Source organism: Leuresthes tenuis, unplaced genomic scaffold (genome assembly GCF_036924035.1).
Source record: "Leuresthes tenuis unplaced genomic scaffold, fLeuTen1.0.hap1 SCAF_16, whole genome shotgun sequence".
Lineage (NCBI taxonomy): Eukaryota > Metazoa > Chordata > Actinopteri > Atheriniformes > Atherinopsidae > Leuresthes > Leuresthes tenuis.
Window position 1 is genome coordinate 6340172 of NW_027325370.1, and position 22173 is coordinate 6362344.

The 22173-nt window shown below is 41.3% G+C and overlaps 1 protein-coding gene across 1 annotated transcript in view; it reads right to left on the bottom strand.

The window, feature by feature from the left end:
- lgr6 (leucine-rich repeat containing G protein-coupled receptor 6) overlaps nucleotides 1-21872 on the bottom strand; it is a 38779-nt gene extending 16907 nt beyond the window's left edge. The window contains exons 1-2 of the mRNA XM_072366350.1: nucleotides 21232-21872; nucleotides 4778-4849 (exon numbers count right to left, since the gene is read on the bottom strand). Of these exons, the coding sequence (XP_072222451.1) occupies nucleotides 4778-4849; nucleotides 21232-21476 (317 nt within the window). The 5' untranslated portion in view covers nucleotides 21477-21872. The remainder of the gene's footprint in view (nucleotides 1-4777; nucleotides 4850-21231) is intronic.
- Nucleotides 21873-22173: the final 301 nt, after the last annotated feature.

Genomic DNA, 22173 nt, shown 5'->3' on the forward strand with positions numbered 1-22173 from the left:
GGAAAGATATTTTCAGACATTCTTGATAAACATCAACAATGCTGCCACTGACAACTCTTTCCATGATATCAATGTGTGCGTTTATGTGTATACGTGCGTGTAAATGATTGAGTGTTCCACACTTAGCCTCCCAGTCGTTCCACATCAATCTCATACTAATGAAAGGCGCCTTGCTCTTGTCAGACCACGGCTCCAAGAGGTTTTTCTTTTCAACTTGATTTGGGGATTGTCAGAATTGTTGTTGGCCCTGCTTTGATAAAGAAAAATTCACCTCAAAATGATTCACTTCTATTTAAATGACTCATAGGTGAAAAAACAAAAAACAAAACAGAGACCTTTGTAGTTCAAATGTATGAGAGAGAAATGGGAGTGGTACTGCTTGTTCTAAAGGTGAGACCACCCTGCTATCGGTGCTAATCAGTTAGGACTTTACTGAAGCATACCAACTGCTGATTATCCTATGTATCACCATGTTCTATTGCCTCAGAATAATAAACAAACTGACAGATTAAAGAGTTAGAGAACAAAGATGGAGGCCAACATCATATTTTGGGATACAATCTGGTTTAGTGATAGAGGCACAACAGGGCCTGGGTGGTTGATAGGAGTCGATGATGAAAGGAAACGAAGAGGATAAACAGGTCTTATCTGGGAGAGGACGATTTGTGTGTGGGTGTTTTCTGTTAGTACTTTTGCATGTGTGACCTTTGATATCTGTGGTCCATCAAAAGACATGATTGGTTAAGTGTTTGACCCTTTGGACCAGCCTCAGGCTTGGCCACTTAACCTGACGTTAACCCCTGAAATTGCAGGAGTAAAATATAGACAGGAGGAGTGTCTGTTTGTGTGAATGACTGTTTTTTTGGAAGACAGGGAGAGAAAGACATGAAGACAAATGACAATGTTGGCTATTTTAAAAGGGGAACTTTTAATAGTCCCAGCTGTGGGGTGCACCTGGAGCATCAAGACGTCAAGACATACGTCATACTCCTGGCATATCTGCAGACAATCTTATCACTGTGAAGAAGATAAGCGGCACAGCACTGGCCCCCTTTCACTACTTCTTCCCTCTTACATTCGGACTACATGCATTGTCCATGATTGTTGGAGAGCTTTGACAGGGGCTAAATGCAAATGTGATTTTTTGGGGGGGTGGTGGTGGTGGTGGTGGTGGGGTTGCTCAAATTGTTACCACCATCTTCTGCACACATTCAATTAAGATAACAATATTGTGAAATTTCTATCAGACTACTTTGAATGGTCTCATTTCAGCTTTATAATTGCCTGTACTAAGTGATTGATGTCTACATATAATGATGAGTATGAAAGACTCAATCCAAACAGCTGATTATATGGAGAATCAAAAGCAAACAGCAGAGTGAAATGTGATCTCTCAAGGTATGATCAGTATTCACTTTGATAACGATGATAGGCTGGAAACACTGTCGCCTTCTAAAGAGGTTTACAGGAAAAGCTTCTTTGGGGGCTGTTTCATCAAAATCATCCTCTGCAAGTTCCGAGTTGCAGTTTGACCAGAAATAGAGCATCTTTGATAATATAGCAGAACATCTGAAAAGAGGAGATGTCTTTGAAATGTCAGGTAGATAAGTAATCATGCTCAGAGTCTGTACCTGAGTGTGGGCATCGCTGCCCTCTCATTAAACAACAGACATGCTGTCTACCTCTCACTTGCCTCTTCTCATACTACCACTGTCACTGACAGTTGCGTGCAGTTCTGAGTTTGAATTATTGGGCAATTCACAGATCAAAGTATTAAATGAAGGCTTAATGAGAGGAATCTGAGATCAATAGAATAGGATTAAAAATAAGGAGTTAGAAGCAAAGAAAAGGCTGGAGGGATGGATGATTACACATACATCTTATTTTCAATGTTAATACCACAGTGAATCAAAGGTAGGTTTATCTTAGTGAGATTTGCTACCTGCTTTGTGAGTTAACTTAATAACCACGCCGGAGGTTCAAAGGGATTAGCTATCTGCACTTTGATACTATAAAGGTAAGAACTGAGCAAGGAGATAAGAGGTAGCATGGCATAGTTTATGTTTAAGAGCTTGCTCATAAGATTTTATTCCCTCTCCTCCCTGTTGTGTAAAAAAGGATGAAAGTTCTTGCCATAAGCAGATTTGTTTTGTTGGGTGAGAGGAAAGAGCAAAAAAGGGGAAAGAGGAAAAAGCTATCAAAGGCAGAAACTACAGCTTGCAATAGCCTCTGGTAAAATGTGTATTGGGGGCTGTAGAAATGAATTGGAAGGGAGGGAGACAGAGCAAGAGAGGGCAGTGAAGTCGAGCCCAACATCAAACAATTTATCACTCTACCAGTCACAACATGCCTGGCCCTTGCCTCTCCTTGTGCTACCAACCAGTGCGGCAGTCCCACATCAAAAGCTGTCTGTCTCAAAGCAAACATGTTTGTGCTGAGAGCCTTGGTTTGTTTTTCTAAGTGCTATAACTTGTTTTAATTATAATCTGTTTCCCTTATGCTCTACCTCCCTAAACCATCTAGACAGAGGTGAATGTCAAAAATGTACTTTTCCCTCCCTTGGAACATCATCATCACCTCAGCACTTCTCCAGAAATGGTCAGCAGGCAACAAAATGTGGCTTCAGGGCAGAAACATCCTCCTTGGAAGAACTACAAAGCAGCAGAATGTCTCCATACAGTGTCAGAACTTGAGAGCGATACAGACGAAGCGAGATCAGTGGGGCTGTAAAACGTTTTGAGGACTGTCTCTTGACAAACGCTGCAGGTGTTGCATCTAAGACTCCATACCCTGTTTCCCCACTTCAGGCAAAAGTCAACCTCACTGTTCAGCATCACCCTGTACTATGTGGTTCTCATTACTGCACCAACTGCAAAGCCAAACCTTTACTGTTTTTTACGAAAGCAAAAGTTAGAATCTGGAATTCAATTAAATAAAATAGATCAAAGTCTTGAATTCAATATTCAAATCATAAGGTGTCACAAAATTTCAGCTTTGTTCATGCACAGGGAAATCGTGACTAAAAGTGAACTGAGCTGTGATCCAGCCAACCTTTTACTTTCATCATCATTAGCTCATGCCTCACAGGCTGCAGCTGGAAGAATTAGAAAAGAAAACAGTGGACTGTTCAAACACCCAGTGCAGACACACAAGGTGCAGGATTTAGAGGAAAAATAATCATGTGAAGACTGACATGCATACACGCATTTTCACCCTCAGGGCAAATTTGCAGGCAGCTTTTGTTAGACAGAGTGAAATTCTGCTGATTTGTCAGATCAAATATTGGCAAGGCTTGGAAAGAGAGTGTTCGGAAAGCTTTGTAAATTTGCTATGCAGAGCACTGTTTCATCCTGTGAGAATAAAACCAGTGCTTCTTTTTTATACACTGGCCAAATTTGAACTGCATAGCATTCACCTGAGGCAAGTTTTTTTTTTCAAAACTATTTTAATCGGCACCTATATGAAAACAGTTACAGTAAATCTCCAAAGATATCCACCCTTTAACAGATCACTAGTCGCTGGCTAAATGGACTTTTGCAACTTTTTCTGGTTGTAGTTGTGCCAACATGACACATATTATTAGAAGTATAGAGTTCAGTAACATCAGTAAAATTTCAGTTTTCATCAGTTGTTAGATAGTTGTGGTGGCTACAATTTCTCTATAGAAATACCAGCATTAATAGTATGTTGTAATAGCAGATTTTTACCACAAGTACCAGAAGAAGGAGTAATGTCAGTGGTAGTAGTTGTGGAATTGTTTGAGATACAAGTTTTTATTTCAGTCACCAACACAATCATAACATGTCACACATCACATGTCATAACACTGTCTTGACAATCCAATGTGCATGTTAACATTACACATAAAAAGTTATTGTGTTGGTGCAGAATGTAGTTGGGGTTCACATTATTCCTGATAGTTTATGCTCATCTAGACCAAATTGTTGTTATAATAAAGCTGCTCTCAATTACAGAATTTTCTATTTTCACTTGTCAGACAAATAAACTGTAACTTAAAATCGATATCTTGAGACTATGTGTCTTAAAGGGCCGGTTTCAAGAAATCATTTCAAGAAAACCACAGTTTAATTATGACAAAATCACAATTAAAAGTAACTTAACGACCTTGAATGCCTTGAATTCTTCTATACTTACACACTCCATCAATCCTTACAGTGGTCCAATTAGACAGCCAGGTCAAACTCTAACCATAGCTCAACTCAACTGTTCATGTAACCAAACTGACCAATCAAAGAACAGATGACAACAGGCAACAGTGCCTCCAGTAAAATCACAAACATCAACCTGATGAGTGATTGAAGCATGTGTTGACATCTTGTGAGCGCATGAGGAGGGTCAATACTTGTGGGACCGCTCTTGTGCACAGTCATGGTTCTATTATAATATGTGTCCATCGTGTCTGAGTGCATTGCTCCTGCGGAGTTGTCCAGCTGAAACAAAGTTAAGGGGGAAAAGCAGGGGTTTGGATACTAAACACAAAACCTACTCTGCAAATACTTTAAGGAGCATATATGTACTCTGAGTGACTATCAGGTTCCCTTTTGTTCCCTCTTTTGTGTAGCCATCTCAGGATCTACTTGCATATTACTGCAGGCACTTTCTTGGTGGGGGAGATCAGATGCAGGCCAGAGCCATCGACCCCATCACCGAGGCCTGCTCATATGAGCAGTTCAGGAAATAACTGTTTCTTGTCATGTGTGAGTTGTGTCAGAGGGGGTTCATAAACTGAGCATGAGTTGAATGATTTTGTACTCACAGTTCTGATAACAGGTGTAGTCGGTGGAAGGCTCTGGGCTGGATCTCACTGATGTTGTTCATACTCAGATCCCTAGAGACATAGAATGGAAAGCATCAAAATAAAGACTCAATTAACGTAAACCTTATTGTTGGTCTTTGAAGGCACTCAGAATGTGCAACAACAAATGTCTCAAATGTGTTTTTTTACTTGGCAATCAATCAAAGAGAGCAGGGAGCAGTACAGAGAGAGGTTACAGGGCTAAGTAGAGAGGTTGGAGGACAAAAGGGTGGAGAGGGAGATGCAGAAGAAAATTTTCCCCAATGAATCATTGCTGGGCAGCTGTAATTTCCTCCTCGTCCCAGTGACTCTTTCTCTTTTCCAGATGTCTCACTCGACTTTCTTTCACATCTGACCCCTCAGCCTCCCCTCGTATCTATCTCCCCCCCAGTCTCCTTTCTTCTTTTTTTTTCTTGCTCAGGTTTCTCAGGAGTCCACCTCCTTCCCTTTTGTCCGGTGCTCTGACATAGACACACTCCATTTCTTTGCTGCTCTGACACAGTCTCTGTCATGAGTGTGTCTTGCGGAGTGAGTGTTGATGCAGCTGGGTTGCGGTAAAAGAGGGAGAGGTGAAGGATGCTCAGACACATGCACACACACGCAGCCAGGACTTCATCACACACACATTTTAACACTTTTGTGTCAGCCTTCTGGTAGAAAACATATATAACCTTGTGGCCCCAGTCATGTAAGGTCATCCCTTTGATAAACACAATGCAAGTGAGGTGTCACGTCACCCCTTCTTTGCTTTCACAGCCCTTGGGGTCTTGCATGAGTCTTCAGGAGTTAGGTTCATATGTGCGTGTGTGTCTGCGTGTGTGTATGACACTAACCATTGCTCATAAAGCCAGACCACCGGGTTAGCAAGTGTAAACTGTGCTCTCAGAAGCCCTTTGCAGTTGGAGTTTTGACACACTGGTTGTTTGTTTGTCAAGTCAGGCAAGTTTAATGGATCTGTCCTCAGACGTGATCTACATCCAGATTCAAGGGAGGTGTGGAAAACGCCGCATGGCAATAATTTGGTTTAAAAATTTCCTTTCATAATTAACAGATGAGACAAGATGAATATGCCAAGAGTTTGGTTCCTGTCAAAAACAACATTTCACATCAGGATGGATTGGATGTGGACTTCAACTGTCACTTGGAGTATGGAGTTGTGATCTCACTGTTTGAACCTGCAGCGTTAAACTTTTGTTTCTATCACAATATTTTCCTGGACAAATAATTAAGCTGCCTTCCACAACATCTGCTGGTACTGAAAGTATAATAATGGCATCTTAGTTTTCTTACACATGAATTTCCTGTTACAAATACCCCAATCGTGGCTGTTCTAACTGCACAGAAAGCGCTTCAAGATGATTTTCAAGGATGCTCGTGAGGGAAAATTACTTAATCTGTAATAAGATTCTGTAAAAGAAGTAGGCTTTTAATGTTTCAGTATCATGTTATTCTTATTACCGACCAAAGCTTGGTAGTTACGTGCGTTTCATTCATATATTTACCTAGCAGGCCCCAGTGTTTGGATCTTATCATTAGCTAGCACACCACAGATGCAGTTCTCTACACATTTAAGCCACGAGTTATAATGCATATTGACAGCTGGGACTCAAAGATAAGCTTGTGGAAAGGGATAAGCAGGATTAGGCTAATAAAATAAAAGATAAAGGAGACTCCAAGGCAGAGTAAATAATTTAGTTACAGAAATATTTGATAAAGATTTTGCAAATATTTATGGAGGAACAGAATATTTGCTCAACATGTTTGTGTAATCCAAGCTGCATTTGCTTACAGTGGAAAGCAGGCACCTTCAAATATTGCCTCATTACATGTCGACTGCGGTCTCTTATCCAGACGTCAGATGCAATTAAATGAGTGAACAAATGGCACAGCGTAAATGCAGCTACTGAAATGTATGTGCTAGATTCTTAAAATGAGACTCATTTTAACTGATCATTTCTCTTATAGATCAAGGACAATATTTCATTAAATTGAAGCACCTGGATGAATAATGTGTACCTTTTTCTAACATCATTGCTGCAATAATTTCAATACAATTAGGGGATATATATATATATATATATGCAATTCATCTGCGATGGATCTGATGATGTCACGGCCTCAGGAGACAGGACACAGATGCAGGGTCAGTTCAAGAGTTTAATGTAGACAATAAGGCAGGTTAAGGATCCCCGACAGAGCAAAAGAAAAGGCTGTAAAACACCCAAGAACTCTCCTCAGTAATTATGGCTGAGGACTAGTGCAGCTATGAAAGTTACAAAACAAAGCTCTCTAATTCAGGAGGAAAACAGGAAAAGCTAAGACCGATAACCAAATAAACTCTCACGCTGTCCTAATGAGGCGGATTTAAACGAAAAACGCACTTAAAAAAAGGGAGGCGCTATCAAACTTAAACAATTAACTTGAAGACACACCTCTAACGGCTGCAGATCTTTCAAGAACAAAACACAAAATCGCCCAACTAGGGGATGAACTATGAAACATTAACTTTAACGAAAACGCAAAGCTCCGCTAGCGGAGATGACTAAGAAATGTTACCACAAAAACACTCCAAAAACGGAGGAACAAAACAAGGCTGTGAAACTTACCGTGATTATATAAATTAATTATGGCTATGAATAACTTACAAACAAAACGCTCTGCAGGAGAGTCGCTCGACTGCAGGCTCGAGGAAACTATAGCTGTGAAATCTATTGTTCAAGAGGCGAGTCATGAAGCTCGTGACAAGAGACAACATTCTGGCACAAGACAAGGGAAGACAATAGGGAAGACTATTTCAGCACATGAGGGACCAAGGGGAACAGGTGGAAACATTTGGGAATCAGGGAAGACAATCAGACGCTTGACACGGGAGGAAGGGCAAAGTACCTGAAACGAGAGGGGAAAGTTAGTGCTTTTCAAAATAAAATGACGAAAGGAAATGACGAGACAAGACATGAAGAAAACCTAAATCGTGATAGATGGTTACTTTTGTAAATATAGGGGTTAGAGTTCGAAGACTCCAATCATTAAGTGGTTGGTTCACACCAAAAAATGTACAGTAAAGGACATAACTATCGTTGTGCTTGAGTGTGCTTGGTTTCAGCAACACAGACACTAACAACTGTCCACAGAAATGATTAGCAATATAAGAATAGTGCAAGACCAACAGTTTATGAGTCAACCTGTATGTGATTCTTCTGGGTGATGTTAAGGAGTGCTTGAAAATAATGTGTCAGTTGGCCAAGCTTTAACCAAAAGTGGATATTTTAGCAAGACAATGGCGACACCAGGAAATCCACCCAGCAGTGGCTCCAAGAAAAGAAATAGAAGATTATGGAACGGCCAAGTCAGGCCCCAGATTTGAATCCCATCAAAGGGTTGTGGAAAGATTTGAAAGGGTTGTTACGTGCAATTAAATCCTCAAACATCTTGCGACTGATGGAATTTTGTGTGGAAGACTTTTCAAAAATTACAGCACAATGATTTCAGAGACCAGTGGACAGATATGAAAAGCATCTACAAAGTTAGTTCTGACATGTTCGCAATATGACCTTCTGATGACAAAAGTAGTACATCTACTGAGATTTTTGTTACGTTGATTACTTTAAAGCAATTTTTATACTGTTGTTTTTTAAACAACACTTCCTTTGCTTTTAAAAAACAGCTTGGCATAGGATCAAAAGTCTGTCTAAATATGTCTTTGAAAACTAAAACAATGGAATGCATAATTTTTTCAGGCTTATATGCTTCGTGTCACACACATTTTTGATTGTATCTGCTTGGACTCCAGAGAGTAATTTTGAAAACAATACAACTGATATGATGCATTGATGCATTGATGCAGTCTGCAGTCTGAAGTAGATATAAGTCATAACAAAGTTGCCATAGAGATGACACTACGAGAAGGAACAGCAAACCAGTTGGCTAGTTAATCAAGGCTGGGTGATATCATGCACAAACGTGTGTGGCCACACGAACAATAAACATACACCTTAATCCTATTCATCCTCTATGTACTAATGTTCTATTGACAAAAATATTTACTGGAACATTCTGCAGGAATCATTAAAGCATAGCGACACATGCACACACATGTATGCACACACATGTATGCACACACAGACAGCTTCTGGGGATGCGCCTGCAACTCTGGAGACAACTCTCCATTATCTGGTCCTGATTAAAGAAGCCATAAACAAACGTTGTGTGAAGTCCATAACAGCAGGCTCACTCAGACAGAATAAACACACAGCAATGGAGAGAGAAAATGTTTAAAAATAAAGACACACGCTGGTGAGTCATGGAGAAAGGTTGAATGCAGCTCAGCTCGGCTGTGCACTCCAACATTGGGAAGCTAGAGAGAGACATTTCTGCTGTGCAGGCCAAGGCCTCTGCTGACAACTTGACGTATCGTTGGAAGGCACTGCTCTATGGCTTGTTTTTAAAATCAAATAACAGCTGTGGCTTTTTTAAACCATGATAATTATGATTGATGACTACCACATGTGCATTGTGTCGGCTGGCACTGTGAGGTGCAGATATTTTCAGCGCAAATAAACGGCCGCAAAAGAAATGAGAAAAAGAGTGCCTAAAGATTTTGCAGCCTCCGCAGCATATTGTAGTTTGACAATTAGAGCCAGGGTTTCTGTGTCCCCCATTTTATGGGCATCTCCAGCCTGTCTGATTGCCTGGGTGCTGTGTGAGAGAGATTGAGAATGAGTGCAAATATGTGTGTCAATATTCGTGTTTGTGTGTGCCACATATTATTTTTTTCCATTTATAGGTGGTTGCGGTGTGTGTGGTAAGATGTCTGTCGCTCATTTTCACACCCCTATTGTTTCCCAGTAAGCCTGCAGATGTGGTGGGTACAGCACTTTCACCACATCATACACTGATGCTGCTGGGGCATAGAAACAGATTGCTGTGTGAGGGACAGATTGCAAGCACATGTGATCTCTTTTCTTTATCTTTAACGTGAGTACTCTGGAGGGAATTGTTTTGCCCTGTCTTGGCCTTCACAGCATCAAGACAGCAGCTTGATATTGCTCGTAGGACAACACATCTCTCAACTGACAGAAGCCACGAGGCCATCGTCTCCCTTAGATTCCCTTTTTCTGCAGAATGATGAACTAAAGACTCCAAAGCAGTGTTCAGACCAATGCTCATCATCAAACATACTCCCAAATGTGCCTCCTAATAGTTCCTTTTATCCTCTCTCTCATTGATTCTGCAGAATGACTGAGCCCCCAGTGATGTCTTTCTATTTCCCTGGAGAGGAATTAGATTTGTGTGTGTGTGCATGCAGTTCTTATGTGTTTAAACACAGTAGCATGTGAGAAATTGAGGCCAGCATTGCAGGAATTTAAGGAGGAAAAAGAGAATTTGACAGTTTTCCATTCCTGTTCTACCATTGTTTCATGATTTGCAGATACACAAAGTGCTTTGATAGATCGTTTAATCTTTTATCTACAAAGCATGTATGTGTAAACTTGTGTGTCAGAGAATGTTAGAGAGAAAGGTTTGGCATGGGAAGAAAGGTAAAACACTGATTATTTGACTGCTTTGTGCTGTGTGTGATAGAGTATCCATGGAAAGGAGCTTGTTTTAAGGGAGGAACAGAAGCATGAAGAAGCAGAGGTGCATTTCCATTCATCAGCCTTGGCCCTTTCAGGGGCTCTCTTACAGCACTCTATCGCTCACACTCTTTCTTTCTGTACCTGTTTTAAATTTCAATTGGAGTTTGGGGTTACACAGTACTGTAGTTACAATATTGTCATTTATCATATTTCCTCTTTGCCGTCTGCAGAACTTCTGAAGTATGTTATCGGCTGTTTGATCAAAGGCAGTGTGTGTGTGTGGATGTGAATGTGCCCCTAGCTCCATTGTAACCAGTTTCAAACTGGAAGCCTTTCTGACAAACGCTGGTGATTTAGCGAAGCAAAACAACTGGCCACATCATACAAAACCCCTCTTCCCGTTTAAGTTGAGAGATATACACGCCCAAACTACGTTCACAGATGCTCATACACACTTCAGGCTCCGGTTGTTTTTTGTGGGGTCGATGATAGACCACCCTGGTGAGTGAATATACCCTCAGAGCAGGACAGATACCATCAGTGCTGAGGTGTCTGTTTCTGGCATTATTGCTGAAATGTGTCAGTCAGGCAAAGCTGAGCAGGAGCAAACTGAGGAGAGATCATTTCCCTTTGGGGAAATACATAGTCTCAAAGTAAAAACAGAACTAGTATGGAACAGCCTTTGTCATCTTAACCTGTTTGAAATCCAGCTTATCACATATGGAAGCTTGATAAGACTATTGCCCTTGAATTTCAATGCACAACGTTCCCCTTTTCAACAAGTAGGTTGATCCGATAGACTTTATTAAAAGCCCCTTAATGCCTTTAATAGATGGCATAAGACTGAAGCCAAATGTTCTCAGCTGGTGACATCATTGTTGCTGAATGTGTCACTGAGGTAACCCAGAAAACAGAGAAGTTTTTTTTTTCTTTTGCAGAAGGAGGTATTATGTATATTGTGAATATGATTGTCGAAGTGTGAAATTTTAAGGCCCAATTAAACTTAGTTGCATATACACACTCTGACACCTGCAGCAACCACTAGTTGTCATTAGTATTGTATTATTATTATTATTATTATTATTATTATTATTATTATTATTATTATTATTATTATTATTATTATTATTATTATTATTATTATATTGTATTCACTATAACATGTTTGATACATGTGCAGAAGATCAGCTTTTATTGAAAGACACTCCTAATAATGCTCTATTAATCAAATCCATGTGATGGCAACAAATAAGCATATGCAGACTTTAACACTGAGCATCACTCACATCAGCTAATGACGACATTTAAATCCCACAAGCCCCCCTAGCCTCTCACATATACCTTTAATGCATAGGCTATGACTTGTGCATAACCAAGCAGTTTCCTTGACTAAATTTATCCAAAGAGCAACTGAAAGCAAAATATGATAAACAAAAATAAAATAAAGGTGCTATTCATTTTATTTATAGAAGTCCAGTTCACAAGAAAAGTCATCTTAGGGCACTTTACAGAGAAACTAAGCAAGTTCAAATCCATTCAGTTTGTTATAATTGTAGTCATAATGCCAACTCATAAAAAGTAGTCTAGCTAAGAAAACCAACAGATCCTATTTGGATCAGGGGTCTAAAAATAAAGAGCTCTGGTTTGAAGTTCTGTATGTTTTTTTTAAATAATTTTTTGAGCTTTTTATGCCTTTAATGGATAGAACAGTAGGAGAGAGACAGGGGGAATGACATACAGCAAGGGCTGTCCGGTGCAGGACTCAAACCGGGGCCAACTGCAGCTAGGACTGAGGCCTCTATACATGGGGTGCCTGCACAACCCACTACACCACCGACCACCCTGTTCTGTGTGTGTTTTAATTCAACACCACTCTTTCAACCTCTTTCAATCCTAATACAGACCTTGAAGGTTGTTAGAAGTCTGATGCCGACGTTGCTTATTTGGAACTGGAAAAATGACCTGAAAGGGGTCAATATGTGAAGAGTTGTGGGTGAAAGAAACTCAGGCCTGTTGCTCATACATAAATTACATGAAGAACAGTACATGGAAAGTTAGGCGAAAGCTTGTGAACAAAGAAGCTTACACTGTTACCACTGAGAAGGATGTTTGTTATAGCACTCATTCACACATGCACAATCAACTTGCAAGAGCGATACCCTGAGATCTTCCCTCTCACTTCCTCCTTTACTGTTTCTTTCTTCTTGCCTCCCTGTTAATTCTCTACTCCATTCCTCAGGTGGGGACATTTACCAAATAAACAGCCAATAATGGCAGTAAGCTCAGCCCCTTTGAAAAAGGCTTATATGTGAGGAACATAAGAGTAATAGATCTTTAGTGGAAATCAGCAGCCAGGCCTTAGCCAGAGGGCAGGAGTTCTGCATTACGGGTGCTTGATCCGCACTTTAGCTGTCTTTTACTGTTACTGTGACAGTAATGTCTTCAGTCGGATTCAGCCTGATCCTCTCCGCTTAGCTCTTTGAAATAGTTAAGGCATGATGAAAGAGATCTTTTATTCCACACAATGCAACTGGTAGTCAGTGCTTGGGTGCTGCCTTTAAGAGGATCTAAATAGTTGAGTGCACAAGTGTGTGTAAAAGAGAGCAGTGTGTATGTGTATTGTATGCAAGGGTGAGGTCTAAGTGTGTTTGTTTTTTTCTATCTGAATAGACTAACTGCTTTGGCATTCAGTTTCTGTCCTGGTCACACATGAGCTTGCAGACACACACATACACACACACAAAGAGTCAGGAAGGAGGGCACAATGCTGTCCTCCCTCCTCCTTCCTCTGAAGATGTGTTTTTTTTTCTTTCTCCGTCTCTCACAGACTTCCTGGGAGGGGTACACTCCCCTTTGTGTCCAAAGGCACTCTCTCTTTATCTTTCCCTCTCTTATTCTTTCTGTCTCTCATTCATGGGGCACAAAGAGCGACGGAGAGGGCGAAGAGAGGTCTGTCACCTGGACAAGGAGGGCCACGGGGAGGACTCAGCCACAAAAGTGCAGATAAACAGAGAGGGAGGGAAGAAGAGACAGAAAGGGAGATGCCTCGATGTTTTGTGCTCTTGCTTGCTGCGGTTTAGGGGAGAATGGCAGGCGGATGTTAGGGTGGAGAGAGCGGCTGTTTAGTCTGAGGCCATGTCATGGGAAACATACTCATGCCGTCTGGGACTTATTCATACCCTGGTATACTGTGCACACACATACACACGTGCACATACACACTCCATGTCCGCTCCCTATCCTCCCACACACACACTGTCATGAGACAGAGGAGAGGGAGGTGAAAGGTCAAGCACTTCAGTAATGGAACAGGAAGTGTTGGAACAGTCGACGCTACACAACATACAACTGGCTTCAACATGTGGACAGGACTGACAGGCAGCTGTTGTGTATAGGCCATAGCTTTGGAAGGCAGAAAGGCATTCTTAGACCTGCCCACATATCTGTTGTTCTGACATGTGTATTTTGTCTAATTCTAATTTATGTTTGTGAAAATCCTATAAAGGACAAAACGTATGCCATGAAATCTGTTGAAATGATGGCAAAGATTTGTGGTTAGAAATTTCACCACTGTTCCACACATCCTGAAAGGAAATCTTTTACCAAAGTGTTTTTTCCTGCATGCTGATTCAAGGCAGATTCTCAGCAGTGGATACAACAGTGAATGAAACCTGATGAGTATTAGTGTCGGGCTCTATTATGACTTCATTTGGTTGAATGGCAGAAACAGGAGGACACTGGATCTAGTTAGAAGACTGCTCAAATCCGTTGCTGGCTCCCTCCTCCTTTACTATTGCTTTTACAGATCTGTGATCAGCTAATCTGTTCCATATATTTAACGGGGACTTTGGATAACATCTAGAACTGAACTTCGATCAGCACTTGATGAAATCTTACCCCATGCCAGTAAAGGAATATGACTGCTGCTGGTTTAAAGAGATTTAGTTTGGCCTCTTGTCATACATGTAAAAGTCCAGATTTCTTCTTTTATTTCCTCTCAGACATGTAATAGAGACATGAGTAAGTCTGACTGCAGTTGCATATGTCTTGCAGTGGCAAACGTCTCTCTTTCCTCCCTTTACAACAGATGGGAAATTCACCTGTGACGTCCAGCCTCAGCATTAATTATGTCAGATCCATAGTGAATTTGAATCAGATTTTCCAAATAAAGTGTAAATCAAAATTTACATTTACTTATTAAGACAGAGAGGAAATAACATTCAAACTTTGCTGCAGTAAGAGATCTGATCTTTACACTGAGAGTGAAATCAGTATGAATCTATCTAAAGTAAAACAAGTACAAATGTGCAAGTAGAGTGTTAGAGGTGTTATGAAATATAGGAAGTGTTTTCTGTAAAGAATAGGGTCCAAAAGGTAGACAGGAGTGCCCCTGTTTTCATAGCATTTGGAAGCTCCTTGTAGCATCACTGAACCGCAGTTGACAACAGTTTTTACATAGATGGGTGTAGATCCTGCAGTCACTCTGTAGGAGAGCATCAGTGACTTGAATTTGATTAGGATAGCCATGTAAGCCATGGTAGCTAGTGGAGATCAATGAGTAATGGAGTGACATATGTCATTTTTGGATGATCAAACACCAGACATGGCAATGGTAATATGGACCATTTGTAGGGGATTCACTGAGCAAGTGTTGGGACCTGCTAGAAGAGCATTACAGTAGTCAAAGTGGGAGGTAACCATGGTTTGCACCAAGAGCCAGTTTGCGCACATGATCAACAGACAGAAATGACAGCTGTTCATTAACCAATAGATTCAGGTTTCTTGCAGTCGTTGTTTGAGTTATAGTTGGATGGAAGAGTGGCTAGGATGACCAGAAGTTCAGTCTTTGAGAGGTTTGGAAGAGGTTGGTAGGAATCGAGTCCAACAGACATGTAATAAGACGGCTGCCTGTACATGCCCCTTTCCATCCACTAGTATTTTATTATTTTTAGGAAATGATTCATTGCTGTAAGCTGTTTTTGGAATTTTTATTCAGCCACAACTGCAGAACCTCGGACAAAAGAAAACAATATTTGAATAGATGTTAATGATAGGAAGTCTCAGTCCAGAAAAGAGAATGGAAACTGAGAATTTTGATATCTGAATATTAAACCTTTGTCCTATGTGCATCAAAGGTTATCTGAGTTATGTATTTCAGATCTTATTCGCTGAATCTTACACCAATGCACTTCTTTGCATTCAGCTTTTATAAATATAGTTTGTCTACCCCTCTAGATTATAAACACTTTCATTGCAACATTTCAATAATTTTTTTCATCTTTTCTCTTTCTAACCACCTGTTTTGTATGCAAATTGAAAACAAGCATAAAAGCAGTTGAATGGAAAAGCAACTTTAGTGACCTGATTGTTGTAGCATTCATATAATATGAATCCATCGTTCTCTCAAACTTAATTGCATGCACTTTTGTGATTGCTTTTTGGTTACATTTAAGTAACTCCCATCTTAGTGGGCCATTCTTCTTATCCTCCTCACTGCTCTGTGAAATAGGTTGATGCTTTAACCATCGTGAACTCTGTCTGTGCATGTGTGTGTGTGAGTGTAAACACACATTCAGGCTTGTGCAACATTTTTTCCCATGTGTAATATGCTCCTTAGGGTCTTGTGGATGCGTGCATATGTGTGTACACTGTTGGAAAGGGCATTAAGTATCATTAGCTCTTACTAGTCATCACCTGCACACTGCCAGCCCCACATGAGCCACTTTACTCAGCAGGCCTGGCCAGCGATCACACAGATAGCAGACAGAGACAGACAGACCTAAGCTGAGGTATAAGGGGAACTCAGAAAGCTATGTCTTACACACACTGCTGTCAACACTCTTGTTAGCATTCCCTTTATGTCTTATTATAAGGGTAATTATTGTTACTTTAAAAAAAAAAGTCAGAACTGTAGTTACGCCTTTTTTTTTCTTCAAAATTGCTTATGGACTCTGATGCCTTATTCTTGTTTTAAGAAATGAATGATCATATACAGATACAAATAACAGCTTGAAAGGTCACAAATCATGTCATTCTGACATATAAATCCACATGCGAGCACATCCACCAGGACAGTTAGGGACATTCGGTAGGCCCATCCCAGGGTAGAACAATGTCTTCTCTGTTGTGAAAAAGAGAGGGCCAGTCGATTTGCACCGATCCATGCACATATTCATGCACACACACACACACACACATACACACTCACACACACACATCCACGCAAACAAACATTCCCATGGATTCCCAGGGTTGGAGAGGGCCTGAATAGGAATCTGGGCCATGCAGACTATCTGAATTTTCAGTCAGAAGCAGCCCTTCACCACCCCCCCCCCAACCACACATCATGAGAAGAACATTCATAGCACTTGCATCACACTGCCATCATATGAAACATACGGGTCCACATACTGAGTCAGCAGGCTGTTTTTAGTACATGGACTAATGTGCATATGCACACCAAAAACACATTCTCTAGTGACCTCTACCTCCTCCACCCTATTTCCCCTCAAGATCTCATGTCGGGATTGCTTTCTACTTTTTCTAAAGGACAGGATATGGAGCGGTAGAGCACACTGTGGCCTCTGTGTCTTCTCCACCTGCTGCTCCTGAGGGAAGTGTCATTGTTCCCATTGTTTTCCTGTACCTGTCTACCTGCTGTCTGTCCCTGAACAGCATTTAAAAGCCTTCCAGTTTGCTCTCAGGAAACCACAAATCATAGCACTCTCCAATGCTAACTGCCTCTCCCTTCTATCCAACACCCCTCTGGCATAAATACCTGTTTTGTGGCAGGCGGAAGTGGCTTTTTTGCCAGTGTTCACCACAGGGCCTCCAGGGAATCTAGTATTGAGCAGAGGAACTGACACTTTGAGGTAAACAATGCATTTGAATGTAAAGGAAGGAGAGAAATAACTTATTATTCTATGCTTATTTATGCAACATTTTCAGCAAAAAAGATTAACCACAATGCTACATGCCACTGATTTGGGCCTCTGTATAAGAGGTATAAGAGGTGTGTAACTATCTGACAGTTTCTTGGCTCAAAGTCAAAGCAACTCCTCCCCCAACTGACACACATACGCACACACACACACACACACACCCTGAAACACTTACACCATTTGACTTAGGTACACACCCTTCACTTCTCTCATTTTGCTGCCCTGAGCTTTATGCGTTCAATTCAATTTTCTAGGAAGCGCATTGCACATCAGTGATCATCCATTTACACTTAGTGCTGCATGACCAGCTTCAACACCTGCTCTGAAAGCACACACACAGGCACCGCATGTATGGACTCCACTTCAACCTGAAGGGGACCAGAGGAAACAGGTGAGGAAAGGAAAATAGGTATGGGAGGGGAGGTGGGTAAACAAAGACAGTTAGGGAGGGGAGTGTAGTTAAGGCGGGGGGTCTACCATAGACGTCTGGAGCCAGGACACTGATGCTAGAACTGATAGCTGCTCTATAGAGGACCCTCCACTGTCAGTACACACACACTCAAGCACTCACATTGCTCCTTTTTTTTGTCCTTCAGGACTCTTACCCCCCCCCCAAAAAAAAAAAAAAAATTTCCTCCCCCTTTATCACATACAGTTCCTCTAATTTCTCTCCCTGTCTCTGAGACATGATGTTTACAGTGTGACCTCCCGGTCACTCCTGATAGGAATCATTCCATCAACATAATGGCTAAATGACACGCACACGACTGTTACTGTCATGGCCACCACACGGAGGTACGATGTTGCCCCATTCATGCGTATGTATACTGTGTGTGTGCTGTAAAAAAATAAACTGGATCTTCAAAATCTTCCAGGACACATTTGTGTATCACCAGTTTCTTGTCAGGTTTTCTCCCACTGTTTCTTCATATTCCTCCATTATTCTTACACTCCTTTTACACATCTACTGACTTGAAAAAAAAATCCCCTCTTCAGTGTGGGTGGTCTTCACACACATGCACACACACACGTGCTCACACTCTCCTTGGTTTTTCTCTGTCTGGTAATGCGCTAGCTGTGGTTTCCTGGCCTTGGCCATAACACCGTCAGAAGTTCACCGCATTCACCACTACCACAAAGCATCACCTAAACGCTGCTCGATTTCAATCTCAGACCAGTTCCAGACCCACACTCTTTTCCTCACACACACTGCTTGAGTAAGTGTGAGATGTTTAAAAATTAGCTCCTGACAAGTCTATGTACAAGACATCACCCCAGTCAGATGACAAGCATATTAATTATTTTCAGTTATTTCAATATTTTGTTTAAATAAGTATAAATCTGTCAGGAGAAAAACTTACAAATTATTTTGGTAGTTTGGGACATACAAGCCTCTTACTCTTTCATTGTGAAGTCATGCCTTTTGACAAGTTATCTTACCTGCGGCCTCACATGAAACAGCTCAGATCCTCAAACTTCTCTACTGTACTCAGTGTTCTAAAACTCAACATACATCCGTGCACACTCACATAGACACACACACCCTTGGGCACTGTCTTTCCTTCCTAATCTGATATCAAAGAGAAGGTCTTTCAAAGCATCTCACATGACAGCTCATTTCATGCGTTGCCCACGGAAATTATTATTGTCATAAATCTCTACCCTCTCTGCTCTGAGTTGCTCGGAGCATTTTCGCCTCTGACTGGTTAAATTCCTTTGCAGAGTCAAACTGTATTCGCTTCAGTCCTGTGTTACAGTTGATTTTCGTGATTTAGATTTAATTATGTTTATAGATATATTCGGTGAGGTCTTCCAAGAGTGCAAATGAAGACAAGAAAATAGTGTGAATCATGCATTGCCTGGATTGCACTTTCAGTCACTATAGCATTAACATTTTGGCTCACTTTGAAGAGCTCTCCGGTGACACGGGTAAATGATGTCATATACTTTCATAGGGTTGTGTGGATGTGGTTTGTAAAGTGGACTGTTCCCAAGCAAATCCCTGTGACCTCGGCAGCCTGCGTAATGTGCTTGGAGGCTAATCCATCCTATACGACACAGCGGGGCGTGCTGGACACAACAGATCTTGGTGGGGTTTGGACCGCTGTTGCAGTCTTTTATACTCCAGAACGAAACAAGAAACTGTAGCCTGCTGTAGAGGCTGCAGTTGTGTTCTGGGCTCTGTGTGTGTGTGTGTCGTGCATGTGGGCACTGTCAGCAAAGAGATGTTGTTTTGTTTGCCTTTGATGATCTTTATCAGAAAGTCAAAAGAGAGATCTGTTATTTTTGTGGATTGAATCTTAATTTGTTGTGGCATCTCTCCTGCAATCCCATATTACCCTCTTGTCTTGTCCACAAGTAGTGTGTGTGTGTGTGTGTGTGGGCTTGTCCATTTGGTCACTGAGTTTATTTATCTTATTCTAAATCACCCCTCAAAGTGATCACTAATTGGTCAGTTCCACTGTTAGGTAACGAGGGGAAATGAACAATTACACTTGTGTTTGTAGGGAATGATGTGCGTTTGTGTGTGGCTGTAGCTGAGCAATTAAGAGCAATGTAGATTTCCACAGAAAAAGTCTCAAATTGACACAGTTTTAGAGGACTGAGAGGTTCAACACTCTTCCTTTAAAATATTCACCCTTCTGACAGTGTGTGAGCGGATTTAGTTGTGCCCCATTGCTGAGCCAAAGCCTGATGCTCTCATGGGTAGTGATTACTGGATGGACTTATAAACCATATATCACCCCCATAAATGTACATATGTTTTAACTTTCAAAGAAACACAGTGAAATCTGGCCATCACAGGCTCCCGAGACTCTGCAAGACCCTGGTATCATTTAAGTACAGTTCTTTTATGTGTCATTTCTAAAGTTGTTTGCCGCATAAACCGTTGATCTTTTTTAATTCTTTGGGTTAGGGTTATTCATCTTAAAGATCCCCTAGTGCGACCCGCTCTGACATACCATGTTTCCTAGATTTGACTTCTATCACTTGAGTGTCTGTAATCTGTCCTCTGAGGACTTATGCAGTGAAGCAATTTGAAAGATCTGGCTTTAAGCCACGGCAGGGTGGTGTAAGAAAGAGCTCAGAGCTTTTATGTGATATGTGTCTAAAGTGTCTGGTAGTCGTGTTTTAAACTGTTTCTGGCATTTGCTCTAGCCAGCCTTTCAAGACAATTTGCAGACAAATTCTACCTTGTTTTCATGACTGACAGTCACAAACACGTAACAAAAAGCACATTGTTAAATTTTACATGCATCTATGTTCAAGCACCTCATTCACACACAAAAATACATACTTCTGTGATGTGCTTGCATTTTGCACTCACACGTTTGCACACACATTCAAACACACTAACATACATGCATGCAAAATCCATACCCTACACAAGTGCGTACACATGCACAAGCTGAGTCGCCAGTTGGTGCCAAGAAACCTGACACTGAAAGTGGTCCAGTTATTTTGCCGAAGTGGTCAGCACACACACACAGACACACTCACACTTTCTCCCTCTCTTCTATACACATGTTCCCATTTGGCCCTGTCCATTTTTATCTACATGTGGCCTATGCCAGTGTTTGCTTGTCACACATCCAACCAACTGCTGCATACGACTCTATTTATACAAAACACTGAACTACCAGTAACTTTTCATTATCATTATTTAATTTATTTCAAGCAAAATTTTGAATCTAATTGACATGCAGCTGTGACAGCAAAATAGAGGAGGCTTGAAGATAAAGGGGACTGTTAAACTAACCCTAACACAACAAATTGATTTATTGAGGTAAGGGAAACAGTGAAAGGCCCATAAGTGGTAAGGTTAAGGGTTTAAGGGAAATGAATAATGTTAAGATACCAGAGTCTGTTACAGCTGTAACAGTAAGGTGTTACTCACAGGTACGTGGTAAGAGGGCTGAGGTTGGTTGGCACAGACGATAGTCCCATCTCTGAGCAGTCTACCATGATAAAGATGCCATCTTCTTCACATTGGCATGAAGATGGGCAAAGTGGTGCCGATGGTCCCTGTCTGTCTTGGATCTGTCCATACGCCCACGCTCTGGAGGTGGACCCACAAACTCCTCCAACAATGCAGAGAAGCAGAAGCACAAGCAGCATGTCTGAATATCCACCTGTCTGCATCTACACCTGTATTGTTGCCCGCCTGTCCTCTGTGATGTGTTGCGAGGCAGCTGTGATAAGGTGATCCTTCTGCTCCAAATGCTCCTGTCTACCTAATTCTTTTTTCCCCCGTAGGTTGTCCACACTGTAAATCTATTCTGTCACAAGGAGTACCTCTTCATCTCTATTAATCTGCCTGTCTCTCAGTCTCTGCTTCATTCCCAGGGGTTCCACTTTGCTCTAACTCCTTCCCCTTTTTTCCTGTCTTTCCTCCCACTCCTTTTCCTTTACACTTTTTCCCCCAGACAAATTCACTGTTTCTCCCCTTCTCTGTCTTTCTCTCTTTGCATATATCTCTTGCACTCTCTGTCTCTCTTTCCTTACCTATTGTAGAAGGAACGCATGAGTTGTGAATGAACCATCCTCATTGGTCCGCAATTTAGGGATGGGCTGGAGCATCTCCGGAAAGTAGGAGGAGCCCGCGATTCTCAAACTCTTCCCTCTCTTTTTCCCTCTCTTCCTTTCCCCCCTGTTTTACTCTATTTTGAAGCTCAAGCTAAAGAGAGAGGCTGAGTAATTAGTTTCAACAGGGAGAAAAAAAGAAAAGGTGGTGGCAGCACAATACAGTCATGTGATTCATGTGATCTTTTCTTATAGGACCTTATGTATGTATGGAACTAAGAGAAATGAAAGATAGTGTTCCAAGCTTAATGAGAGG